Genomic DNA, 13,345 nt, shown 5'->3' with positions numbered 1-13,345 from the left:
CGGGCACGCTCCTTAAACCCCTCGCTCCCCGTACCCACTTCTCCGAACGGCCGGTCCCTCTAGGGAGGCAGCGCTCCCCTGGGTCCGGCGCGGGGCGCTGGCGCTGGACCCGGGGAGGGGAGGCGCAAGGGGCGGGGGAGGGTCGGTTTCCCACGTGGGGGCTGACGCCGGCTGCTCAGCAACGCCGGCTTGATCCCGGGGCTATAAAACCAGTCCACGGTGAGCGCCGCGGAGCAGCAGCAGCTCTGGCTTCCGTGCAGACGCCCGGCAGCCGGCGTGCCGCCGCCCGGCCACCCCCAGCATTTTCTACCCTCAGCCCGGAGCTCCTGCCCCAACTCACGCTGCCCTCGGATCCTGGAGGGTCCGGTCGCGCTCAGCGCCAGCAGCGCGCCAGGCCGACGCCCCAGAGACGCCCTGCCTAGACCGCGGCTCCTGAAGGGCCGATCGCGCACCTGCCCCGGCCCGCCTGAGGACGGGGGCGCCTTGATGCGGCCCCCACACCTCTCGCCCCGCCGCTGCCGCCGCCTCCGAGCCCCGCGCGCTGCCCCCCAGCCCCAGCAGGGCACGCAACTTTGGAAGTCCCGCGGCGCTCCGAGAGGCGGCAGAGTCCGCACCCCGGCCCCAGCCCCAGCCCCGGCGGCACCGCCGCGTCTGGGGGAAGCAGGAGAGCTGGTGATCGCTTCGGGGATGTAAGGAGACAAACATAGGACCCCAAGCCCGCATCAGCACCCCTCGGCTGCCTCCCGGGGTGGGGGCGGGCCGCGCACACGGTAAGACCTCTTGCTTTCGCTCAGGCTCAAGAGTCAAGAGATAGAAATATACATATGTTTTAAATTTCCTGTTATCCTTCCAAGTCATCAGGCCAGAAGTGATTTTTGTTCTCTCCTCTTGAAGAATAAATCTTTTCCCCCATCGGCTCGACCTAATCTCTCCGGCCCCTTAGAATAAAACTTGGCTGTGTTTAGGAGCTGGGAGCCAGAAGGGGCCCACCCCGGGCGCCCGAAGCGCAGACAGGGCGCCGTTCGCCGGGTCCATGGGCCGCTAGCGACCCCCCAGCTCCGGCCCGACCTCCCTGCGGCCTTCTCCCCATGTGAGGAGCCGCGGGGCGAGCGGGGTGCGGGAGGAAGAGGAGGACCCACGGGCTCCGGGCCGGAAGGCAGCTGGCAGCAGGTCCAGGCGAGCGGGCACCCGCGTTCATGTTCCGCCAGGAGCAGCCACTGGCCGAGGGCAGCTTTGCGCCCATGGGCTCCCTGCAGCCGGACGCTGGCAACGCGACCTGGAATGGGACCGAGGAGCCGGGGGGCGGTGCACGGGCCACCCCCTACTCTTTGCAGGTGACGCTGACTCTCGTGTGCCTGGCCGGCCTCCTCATGCTGCTTACAGTGTTCGGCAACGTGCTGGTCATCATCGCCGTGTTCACAAGCCGCGCGCTCAAGGCACCCCAGAACCTCTTTCTGGTGTCTCTGGCCTCAGCCGACATCCTGGTGGCCACGCTCGTCATCCCTTTCTCGCTGGCCAACGAGGTCATGGGCTACTGGTACTTCGGCAAGGCGTGGTGCGAGATCTACCTGGCGCTCGACGTGCTCTTCTGCACCTCGTCCATCGTGCACCTGTGCGCTATCAGCCTGGATCGCTACTGGTCCATCACGCAGGCCATCGAGTACAACCTAAAGCGCACGCCGCGCCGCATCAAGGCCATCATCGTCACCGTGTGGGTCATCTCGGCTGTCATCTCCTTCCCGCCGCTCATCTCCATCGAGAAGAAGGGCGGCGGCGACCAGCAGCAGGCAGAGCCGCGCTGCGAGATCAACGACCAGAAGTGGTACGTCATCTCGTCCTCCATCGGCTCCTTCTTCGCGCCCTGCCTCATCATGATCCTGGTCTACGTGCGCATCTACCAGATCGCCAAGCGCCGCACTCGCGTGCCGCCCAGCCGCCGGGGCCCGGACACCGTGCCGCCGGGGGGCGCCGAGCGCAGGCCCAACGGCCTGGGCCCCGAGCGCGGCATGGGGCCCGTGGGGCCTGTGGGCGCCGAGGACGAGCCGCTGCCCGCCCAGCTTAACGGTGCACCCGGGGAGCCGGCGCCGGCCAGGCCGCGCGACACCGACGCGCTGGACCTGGAGGAGAGCTCGTCGTCCGAGCACGCGGAGCGGCCCCCGGGACCTCGCCGGTCCGACCGCGGCCCCCGGGCCAAGGGCAAGGCCCGGGAGAGCCAGGTGAAGCCCGGGGACAGCCTGCCGCGGCGTGGGCCGGGGGCTACCGTGCCCGGGGCGCCGGCGGCGGGGCCCGCGGAGGAGCGCGGCGGGGGCGCCAAGGCATCGCGCTGGCGCGGGCGGCAGAACCGGGAGAAGCGCTTCACGTTCGTGCTGGCCGTGGTCATCGGCGTGTTCGTGGTGTGCTGGTTTCCCTTCTTCTTCACCTACACGCTCACGGCCGTCGGCTGCTCCGTGCCGCGCACGCTCTTCAAGTTCTTCTTCTGGTTCGGCTACTGCAACAGCTCGCTGAACCCGGTCATCTACACCATCTTCAACCACGACTTCCGCCGCGCCTTCAAGAAGATCCTCTGCCGCGGGGACAGGAAGCGGATCGTGTGAGCTCCGAGTCCGCTCTCCACCCCCACCCCCCTCCCCCGCGAACAGACTCGCGCGGACCGCAGGCTGCGGGGATCCGAGGGCGCGTCTACGCGGACCCAGCAGGCTGAAAACGGGGCCCCGCTGACTCCGTGCTTCTTGGCCCCGTCGTTGCTCTGCGGCCTCCTTCGAACATCTGCCCTTCCCTGCCCGGGGAGGATACTGGCGGGGAGGGCCACACTCCCCAGCTATTGTTAGGGCCTCTTGGGATTCCCAGTGATCTTCCAGAGTTCTTGGGTCGCCCCTCATCAGTATTGTTTCCTGAAGGTATTTGCACCTCCCCCGAGTCCAGAGCAGGTCAGAGCAATTGCTGAACCCCAGCGAGCGTGGCTCACGAAGGGTTAACGGAAGGGGTTACCCGGCCCAGGCTAATTGCTCGTCCCCTCCCCCCACGCTATTTTTAAACGAAGCTCAGGGCAGCGCGGCCCGCCTTCTTGTTCCCCGCTGTAAATACGCACTGTTCTTGATAGCGCTGGTCTGATGGGGGAGCGGGGTCCCTAATGTCGCTTGACTTGTGTTGTCGGAATCCTGGCTGTCGGGGATGCCCTGGAAGCAGACACCGTGTGTCTGGTTCGGGCCCAGTCCCTCTGCGATGCAAGCCTTTTCCTAGTGTCTTCACTTCCCTCTGTTTTCACCAGCAACTGGTGACTGTCCCTCTGGGCCGGGACCTGCTTTCAGATTTCCTGAGGCCGGAAAGATTTGTCCATTTTTCTCCTGTGCCTAACAGCACAATTGCCTTGTCCTATGTAAATATTGCAGTGATGGAGCAAGACAGAAGGAATGAGCCTCTCCGCCCTGCATCAGCCATTATCCCCTATGTACCCTCGCCCCAGCAACTCACTTCAACACCTCCTCTTTCTGGTGTCCCTTCCCTCCTTTTCTCCCCGGCCGCTGCTTGAAGAATATGTATGTTTGTATTTTATGTGTGTGCCTCTCTGTCTCCCGAAGTGCTGACTGTGGGGAAATCTTTCAGCTGCTGTTTTTAGACACGGAGAAGTGTAAATTATGTGGAAGAGGCCAACCTGATACGATTTGCCCAAGGTAAACAGTTTGAAAAGACAAATGGGCCTGCCAAACTGGACGGTTCTTGCCCCAAGAGCTCGTAGGTATCAAAGCGTTGTCCTTCCCCCACCTCTGCTTTTCCGGTTGCGATCCCGTCACCGATGAATTCCCAAAGTCAACGGAGGAGGGCGGAGACCTCGTGTTTACACCGAGTTTCTACACATCACAGACACTCTTTAAGGCCTGCACTCTTATTTTACTAAAGAAAAATTAATGTCAGCACATGTTGCTAATGACAATGGATTTTTTAATATAAAAAGTTTACAGATCAAATGTAAAATAAATATGAATTAAGTGGCCCTGTCTGTTATTTGAGTTTCCAAAAGCTTTGAGACTCTGAGAATATCTGGAGATTTTATGTACATAAATATGATATACATCATATATGTATGATGTATATGTTTATATATACATTCTTTATATAGTCTTTAAGTTACAGAATGCGTGTACATTATAAAATACTCACCTTCACAAGTGTAAGCAATAGCAACGCTACCATTTACCAAGTGGTTCTTATGTGCTGGACACTACGAGGAGCCCGTTATAGGTTTTGCTTTGTTTAATCTTCCCCCAACCCTATGAGATAGCGACTATTATGATCCCTATTTTACAGGTGAAGAAACTGAGTCTCAAAAGGCAAGTGATTTGCTCAAGGTTAACGAGAAGTAAAAATGCTTCGCATCAAGCTTTATCTGGTTCCAGGGTCTATACTCTCAACCTCAGAGCCTGGCCAGAGTGGCATCGCCACCACTCTGCAGAATGCGAGGTGAGGTCTCCATACACAGTGTGCTATGTACCCAAAGCATGGGATATATCCCAAGCACGTAAATATACACAAAGTGTGTGTATACCTCTGGGTGACTGGATGCCTTAAAGTGCGCACATACTTCAAAGTGTGTATATATATCCCCTAAAGTATGGTATATGCACAAAGTGTGGAAGATAGTCCAAAATGTGTATCACACCTTACAGTGTGATGATATACAACATGTGGTGTGTAGCCCATAGTGTGGTGTGTGCACAGAGTGTGGTATAAGCACCTTAATAGGACCATCTATTAGTTGGTGTCTTGAATTGTCTCTGGCCAAAAGCAGGGATCCTTCCTATTGCATTTAATACCAAGTTCTACTGTAATACCAAGTTCTGCCCTGCTGTGGAGGAGGCCTTAAGATCCTGACCCCATGGTTATGGTCATGGCCCTTCGAAGTGGGAAAGGCCCTTAGAAATCCAACAATCCAACCCCTCATTTTCCAAGAGGAGGGACTGGTGCACAGTCCCATGACTCTGGGTGACGAGTCTCTCGACCCACTGGGCCTCATCAGCTGGGAAGCATCTGGAGCGGTTCTGCGCATGCGTGACACACACACACACACACACACACACACACACACACACGGCCGATGGGGAGCTGTTTGTCCAGGAGCCACAGGTCACGGTTTGGGGAAGGACGGACTCTGAGGTGGACACACGTGCAGATCAACCCTGGATGCCCCCCGAAGCAGCGCCTCATCACCCCCTGGGCAACACTCTTCTTCCTTAACTTCTTTAGCGAGGGCCAGGGTTGCGCGCAGCGGTGGGAGGGTGGGGAGGCCTGAGAATTCACCTGGGCTCTGAGGGGCCTGGGGAGAGGGAAGGCAATGGTTCTGAGAGGTTTCTGAGCGGTGGGAACATCTGAGCCTGCAGACAGGAGGGTGGGCAGGCTGCTGGCTCCAGTGACCCTTGCCTCGGGGCTTCCTACACCCTGGTGTTTGTTGCCAAGTCTGGCTGCCTGGTCTGGTCCTGAGCCCTGCTCCCTGCCCCCGCACCAGCCTCTCTCTCCCTCCCACTCTAGGCACCCATCGCCCCAAAGGCAAACAGTGCCAGAACAATAGGCCAGCCTGGCAGGCCCCCAGGAACTGGGCTGTGTGTCTCAGACGCAGAGGCAGATCCAAATGTGCTTGCTGTTGTCTCTTCTCTGCTCTGTCTGCTGGTCTGTTTGTCTTGCCTTCACCAGCAGAGGCCCTGCGCCCTGGGAAAGGGGAAAGTGTGGGCAGTGGTGCGCCATAGGGCAGAGGAGCTTCAGAGATGGAGGAATCCTGGGTGATGTGGGGCAGAGAGGGCTGGGGAAAACGGGGCACCACTGTTCATTGCAGAGGGCTCAGGCAACAGTCTGCAAAGGGGTGGGGAGGGGATTGGAGGAGGAGAAATGGGTTTCTTGGGGATCTTAGCCTAAAGATGAGGAGGTGAGACTGTGTCACTGCACAGCTTCCCGTCCACATCTGACTCCGATTATCTTGGCCAAAAGGATCTGTCCTCGTGATGGAACCTCCTACTTTATGTGACTTTGGTTAGCATGTCAAAAGCTACTGGCTTTGGGGTCTAACGTGTATTTTGCCAGTTTCACTCCTGCAAGGTGCCTTGAGTTGGGGGCCGGGGTAATGCCCTCACTTGAGCCTGGCAGCAAGACTGTTCTACTGCTTCTGTGCGATAGGGCTGCAGGAGAGAACGATAAAAAGGGGCCTTTGGTTTCCCCTCCTTATGACTCTATCACTGAATCAGAGTTTTAGAGCTAGAAGTTTCTACATACACCCTCCTCTCCTACAATGTGCTGTTGAGGGGCCCAAGACCCTGAAAAGGCAACTGGTTATGTGGCATCCCAGGGAACCTCGAGCCCACTGCTCCATGGCTTTCTGTCTGATGCCACCATATTCAACAGGAATTCTGTTTTGCTGTTGGATTTGGCGAGTTGCTGATCAACCCCAGAGAAGCCCTCGTGCTTGTTCCATGCCAAGCACCATGCCAGGCACTGTGAGGCAGCTCTCTCCCTTTTGCACACAGGCCCCAGGGAGACCAGCAATGGCCCTAAGACAGTAGGGCCTGCCCTGTGCTCTGGAAGCATTGAGGCTGCATGGGGAGACAGGATGTGCCTGCATCAAGCATCAAGTAGCCATACAACAGTGATGGTATGGAGGGGGTTAGTGGATGCTGAGTGCCCTCTGAAGCACGTGGGCATCTATCTGTGCTATGAGTGTGCAGTGGGGCAGAGGTCACTGTGGCTGGGAGCTCGGGAAGTAGGATGTGGGAGCTGGGGTGACAGGAGTGTACCTGAGGGGGGGGCCCAGTGAGGCAGCTGTGGTTCTAGCTGCTGAGCCCTATGGAAACATTGCAAGGCCTAGGTTAGGCCTCAGCCTATATTTCTCCAGCCTGATCCATGGGGATGACATGACGAGCTCCTGTCCCCATTTGAGGACACCCATCCTACCAGGAAACCTGACTCCCTGACTCAAGTAGAGTAGCAGGGAGAGCCAGGGCCCAACACAAGACCTTGCGTGCGGGCCTCTGCCCTGGGCCTTGCGTCCCCACAGTGTCCTGGGAGCCTGGGATACAGGACAGGCCACCTTCCTTAGCAGAGGGTGTGCCTGTGAGGGGAGCCACGTGGAGTCACGAGTGCCATCCCAAACACTAGCATTTGTTTTGAAAATAACATCGATCACTTTGATTACCAGAAATCTTGGGGTTTGGAGTTAAACACAACAAAGGGAACAGGGCCTGCTGGAAATAGCCTAGACTTGGGAATTAGGAGGCCTGGGTTCAATCCCAGCTTTGGCTTCCACCAAAGAAGTGTGACCTTGGGCAAAGCTCTTTCTGAGCTCCTGTGACTTCATTTATGAAATGAAAATGGCTGGTCTGCACCAGCGTTAGTTACAACTGTGATCTGTAGAGTTTATTAACTACAACATTGGTCTCAGTCTCTCTCACACACACATATTTATCACCTATCATTCATCTGTCTGTCTGTCTGTCTGCATCATCTACCTGATGAATTGCTGGTGAAGCGAACTCTAACAGGTGCCTTTTCTTCAGGGCTTTTCAGAGCCTTGGACATGCCAGTGTGGACGGTGGCTCTCTGGGGGGGGGGGGGGGGGATGGCCACGGTGAGCTATGCCCCTCAGACTCCCTGGGCCGCATTTTCACAGAGCATCACAGGGCCGCATGTTTGCTGGGACACGTGTTGGGTCATACTGGACTAAGGGGTCTCACTGGGGTTTTCTCTTGACCAGTTTTGAGATTCTGTGAAATGTCAGCCCTGCTCTCTCTTCTGCCCTCTCTTCCTCAGGTAAAGCGCACTGGGCAGGGGCCAAGCCGTATGCTCTTCTTGGGCACAGCCGACTCTAAGAGCTGTTGGCCTCATTGAGACTTGGGGTTGTGCTGGGCCTGTTATGAGTGTGGCCAGACTGCACACACCGACACAGAGGCACAGGCAGACACCTGCACAGCCCCTCCCAGCTGGCTGGTGAGTCAGGTGAGAGAGAGAGTCCCAGGGAACGATGTGGCCAGCTCTCAGCCAAAGTTGTCTAGGCCATCCTCATGTAGGTGGCTCAGGCCCAGCCTAGGAGGCCAAGAAGCAGGCCCTGGGCTGCCTGGCAATGATGACCAATGAGGCTGGGGTCCTGGTCGGCAGTGGTGGGGACTGGCCCAGGTCAAAGACCCCACCTGTGCCCTGGGTACACTGAGAGTTCTGCTGCTCCTTACTCAGCACCTGTGGGCACCCTTTAGCCTCTTTAGCAGAAGATACACACCTTAAGGATTCTTTTTTATGCCCTGGCCCCAGAGGAGGCACTGAGAGTTTTAACAAACGATAAATTCATTCCCTCCCTCCCTCCCTCCCTCCTTCCCTTCTTTCCTTCTTTCCTTCCACAGCGATTTTTTTGATCTGTCACCAAAGAAAACCACTGATGCTGCACTCTTTGTGTTGGCAGCGGAGTGGTGAACAAGAGAGTTAGGGTCTTCACCCCACAGAGCTGCTTCATTTGTGGGGAGACAGATAGAAGTGGGCACTGGGGAGGGGTAAGCAGATTGATAAGGGTGGTACCGTGGGTGACAGAGACTCACTTTTGAAGAGCCTGACCCCAAGGCATCAGAGGATGGTCCCTTCTCCAGAAGTGACAGCTGAAGGAGAGCTGAGGGATGGGCAGGAATAGATCCAGAAAAGGAGTGGGGTGAAACGGGGAGCATCATATGTTCAAGCAACTAAATGAAGTCCCCTTTAGTGGGATTGGACCATGAAAAGCTACAAGGAAAGTGGAGAGCCTGAGAGAGGTGGGGCCAGATCATGCAGTCAGTTGGAAAGATTTATCTTGAGGACAGTGGGAACCACGGTTGGGGGGAGGTGGTCATGGTGGTATCCTGGGGGGCACTCAGGCAGATGAAGAACATGACTGGATTTTGATGTTGGTCTGGAAAATCATTCTGGCTGCTGGATGGAGACTGTTAGGGTGGGGTGTATTTGGAACAGATGGTAGTGGCCCTATTGGGGTACTGACATGCCGTTCGGGGAAGCTCAGGGTGCCTGCCTCCCCTAAAGTCATCCAAGGGCAGTGCCAGTCCATGTGCAGACCCAGACACGGACATTTCAGAGGTTCCCTTGCTTTCAAAGATGGCATGGCATTGTCCCCATGCCATCCACCCTTAGAGAGGGGTTCCTGGGCCCAGAGCTCATGGTTACAACCCAGCCAGCCTTGGTGGTGTGGAAAACTAACTGCCGTGGGGCCGGTCTGACTCGCTTCCTATTTCTGAACCTCAGCTTCTTTATCTGCATGGCGGGTCAGGGAGGATGAGAGGAGAACACAGACAACAAGCCTGCACATGGCTGTGTGGCCCCTGAGCTGCCCACAGACTAGCCAACAAGGCAGGGCGAATAAGAGCTTGAAGGTGCTCAGTGCCCCGCAGGTCCTGCTTGGGATCAGAAGATCTGACAAGCCCCCAGATCTGGGACTCATCCTGCTTAATCCCCTACCATGCTTGCCCAGGCCCCTTGAGAAAAACCCCTCTGTTTGCAAGGAGTTCAGGAAACCTGTGATGACGCACCTGTCTGCTCGGCCTGCTACAAGGAGCTCTGAGTGGCAAATTCACTGCTCCGGGCAGGGCCTTTCTGATGACTCTCCCCACGTGCTTGATTGCTTGAAACCCAAGCCCTACACTTTTCAACACTTACTGGTTTGCAAGGGAGCTCTCTCGCCCAGGAGTTTCCAGAGAGGGTGTCCAAGTCTTGGAGGGAATGGCAGAGGGGCACTTTAAAGCTAAGACTTGGGCATCAGAAGACCTGATTACAATCCTGGATCTATCACATTGCTTTGATTTTAACCTTGAACAGCTGATCAAACCTCAGTTTCCCCGCCTGTAACTTGGAGATTATGGTTCCCAGTGTTTTGGCGAGTTGCTCAGGCTAGTGCTTGGCAAAGTGCAGTGAACCAGCAGTGCCAACCTTTTCCACTCCCGTTTGGGAGCTGGAGGGTTGGTTTTGCTCATGAAGCTGCTGTGGGGTGAGCCAGGCTGGGCTGGCCAGTTTGGACAGGGCCAGCAGCGTGCCCTTGAGAACTGGTGTTTTAGGGTGATTTGTGCTACAGATATGACCTCTGAGGCTCTTTGCTTTCTCTCTTTCCCATCCAGTGAAAGAAAGACCTTGTGTTTTTCAGTCGAGCGAGAGGATGGGACTGCATGAACTCCAAGTCCTGTGAAGGACCCACAATGACCACAATGGTTTCCAGTGAAGCCGTCCTGAAGCTGAGGCCCCCCGATGCCCAGGTTAGTGCTCTTTGCGGCTTGTTGCCCCCGCCCCCGTACCGGCTGGTCTTCCTGTCTCCTGATGATGCCATTCTTGTTTCTGGCTCCATAACTCCGCCCAGGCTGTGCCGTCCCACTTGTGGAATGCCACCTTACTGTTCTCCGGCTGCTCGTAAAATCACACCCCAACTTTAAAGCCAAACTACCTCACAATGCTTTTAATTTGAATAGTGGAAAGAACCTGGGGCTTGGCATCAATTATCCCAGGGCTTAAACCCTGGGTCTGACTCCCTGTCCACTTCCTTCCCTGTCCCTGAAGGTGGCAAATGCCCAGTGAACGTGCATGGCAGCAGACCCAGTGGCTGAGAGGGGCTGCTTGTGGGCCCGTCCCCTGCCTAGTCCATCCTCCCAGGCTCTCAGCGCGGGTCTCTTCACCACCCTTTCTCCTTGCTCACATGGTTTGGAGCCAGGGACTGGTGTCTTTACCAATCTGCTCTGCCTACTTTGGGGGGGGGCGGCGGGGGACTGTTGGTCAGAAGAGTTTCAGGTGTAAGCCAAGAGGAAACCATGGGAAGTGCAGATGTTTTGCTCTTGGAGAGTGTTCTCTCCTTTTGGCCGCCCCTAGCCTACAAGCTCTCACAAGCTCTCCAGCACCTGGGTCAGACGAGCTGGGATTTTGGTATCAGATAGATGTAGGCTCGTCCTGTGGATCCATCTCTGAACTTGGACAGGTTGTTTCACTTTCCAGAGCCTCAATGTCCTTACCTGAAAAATGGGTAAAATGTTACTTTTCCCACGGTGTTCATGGCTGCATGGCTATCTTATCAGACGCACATGTTTTATTTCTGAGAGTGTAAGTTCCACCAGGGGAGGGACTTTGTTTCCTGCTGAGTCTCAGCAACCCACAGCAGGCACCCACTAAATGTCTGTTGGATGAACGAGAGAATGACACTTAGTGTGATGGAATACACCCATGTCAGTGGGCAGGACCATTGAGAGCCAGGTTAAAGCTGGGATGGTGAGTGCACACATGAATACATAGTGTCAGGTGTGAAAGGGAAAGCCTACAACAGGCACGCACACTCTGGGCACCACTCCCCACACATGCGTGCCCACTGTAAGACAGAGGGGCGTGCGTTCTTGAGGAGGAGGGGGCGTGCCGCCCTTTGTGGAAGAGCCTGTCCCCAGGTGGATGGTGGATGAAGTCCCCTCTCCTAAAAGCGTTTAAGCAGAGCTTGATTTGGTAAAATGGTTTCTTCTCTGGGCTAAGGTTGAATCGATAGAGATCTGAGGTCTTTTTGCCTCCAAGAGCTGCTGCTCTGCTGTGCTGGGGACCTGAATGCACTAGAGAAGGGAGGCAGGGGCGCCAGAGTACGCGGCGGGTCTAAGGCCTCAGAGGTTCCATGGGGAGAGATGAGCACCGGCTGGAGGGTCATGGAGGAGTCCCAAGAGGATACATTTTTGCAGGGCCTTGAGGGTATAGGAGAGAGAGAGAGAGAGAGAGAGAACGCTATGTGATGTCTACATATGTATATATATACCATAGATATGATAGATGTGATATACATATGAGATATCTCTGTCTCTATCTCTGTCTCTCTCATGAGGCAGTGAAATGAGCACTAGGGGACATGGGAAAGAGTTTCATCTTTTAAACCCAGAGAGATGGTGCATTAGTCAGGGTTCTTTAGAGAAGCAGAACCAACAGGGTGTGTGTATGTGTCTGTTTGTATGTATATGCATATCCATTTCTCTATTTATCATCTATCTTTCTAGATTTATTTTAGAGAATTGGCTCACGTGACTGTGGAGGTTGGCAACTCCAAAGTCTGCAGGGTAGGCCGGTGGGCCGGAGATCCAGGGGAAGCTGAGGTTTGAGTCCAAAGGCGATCAGCTGGCAGCATTTTCTCTCGGTCAGGAAGGTCAGTCTTGCTCCTATTGAGGCCCTCAGCTGACTGGATGAAGCCCCCCTGTGCCCCCCATGTTATGGAGAGCAATCTGCTTCACTCAAAGTCTGCTGATGTGAATGTTAATCTCATCTGAAGACACCTTCACAGAAACATCTTGAAAAATGTTTGACCAAGAATCTGGGTACTGTGGACTAGCCAAGTTGACACATGAAATTAATCATCACGAATGGGTTTAAAACTGAGCTCTGGTCTAGGATTTTGTATTCAGAACAGTGGAGCTGGGGGCAGGGTGTTCTTCTCCCAGCTTTCAGGCCATACACAAAGTGTGGTCTGAATGCACCGAAGCTGTCCCTGACTCAGTAGGGAGGGCCCAGAAGGGGGTCAGAACTAATTAGCTCATATGGCGTAGAGCTTCAGTCACATTCCTGGTGATCCTTTGTGTGTGCAGCAAGAGAGACACCAGCTTTGTTTTGCTCTCTGGGTGACTCAACTCCTACATGCCACGCTCCACGGAGTCAGGGTCACTCTGGGCCCAAGTTAATAGCCACTTGTGCTGGGTCCTCTGTTCTGTGGTCCATGCCTGGCAGGGTCTGGGCCTCTTTCTCATCATTATCCCTCACCTTCAAGCAGCTCTGGGGCGTCCTCCCTACTTGCCTCTGTCGTGTCTTACTCTTGGCTCTCCTGGTGGCTGACATGGTTGCTTGTCCTCTCATTTTTAAATTTTTAAATTTATTTTGTCTTGAATTTGGCATATGCTCCTGTCTTCTGGGTCTTGGCTCCTATTGATGATGATGATGATGATGATGATGATGATGGTGATGATGGTGATAATACTCAACAACAGGGATGCCTGCTCTGTCTCAGGACCACATGAAAATATCTTGGACATGCCTCTCTGACCCAGTGACTTGACCTGACAATGAGGATGACTGGATGACTCACTCTCTGCTGATCTCAGCTTTGCAGATGGGCCTGCACAGTTCCCACAGTGGGAGGGCTACAGGAGCAGAGTGGAGGGAAGTAGTAGATGTAGGATGCTCTTTGCTAGGCTCCCCCCCACCATGCTCTTCATGGATGGGACACTTTGTCTGACCTGCTGCATATCCCCAGCTCCCCAGACTCTCCCCTACACTGAAGCAAAAGGAACAGAAGTGATGGTTTCTCTCTGTAGCTCATCAAGGTCATGTAAATGATGAGGCC

The 13,345-nt window shown here is 55.3% G+C and overlaps 1 protein-coding gene across 10 annotated transcripts in view; it reads left to right on the top strand.

The window, feature by feature from the left end:
• The first annotated feature begins 242 nt into the window (after window positions 1–242).
• ADRA2A (adrenoceptor alpha 2A) overlaps window positions 243–13,345 on the top strand; it is a 52,668-nt gene continuing 39,565 nt past the window's right edge. For 8 of the 10 annotated variants that reach the window (XR_011651097.1, XR_008426597.1, XR_008426596.1 and 5 more), the window contains exons 1-2: window positions 710–770; window positions 10,122–10,256. Coding sequence is in view for 1 of the 10 variants with exons in the window: in XM_045191381.3 (XP_045047316.2) it covers window positions 1,197–2,594 (1,398 nt within the window). In the remaining 9 variants the exon portion in view is untranslated. Of the gene's footprint in view, window positions 771–965; window positions 3,992–10,121; window positions 10,257–13,345 lie in introns of those variants that run through there. The other 2 variants (XM_045191381.3, XR_008426595.1) reach the window with 2 other exon arrangements.

The sequence above is a fragment of the Desmodus rotundus genome, chromosome 4 (genome assembly GCF_022682495.2).
Source record: "Desmodus rotundus isolate HL8 chromosome 4, HLdesRot8A.1, whole genome shotgun sequence".
NCBI classification, from domain to species: Eukaryota; Metazoa; Chordata; class Mammalia; order Chiroptera; family Phyllostomidae; genus Desmodus; species Desmodus rotundus.
The sequence above is the reverse complement of the archived record's forward strand: the minus strand, read 5'-3'. Positions and strand labels throughout refer to the sequence as shown.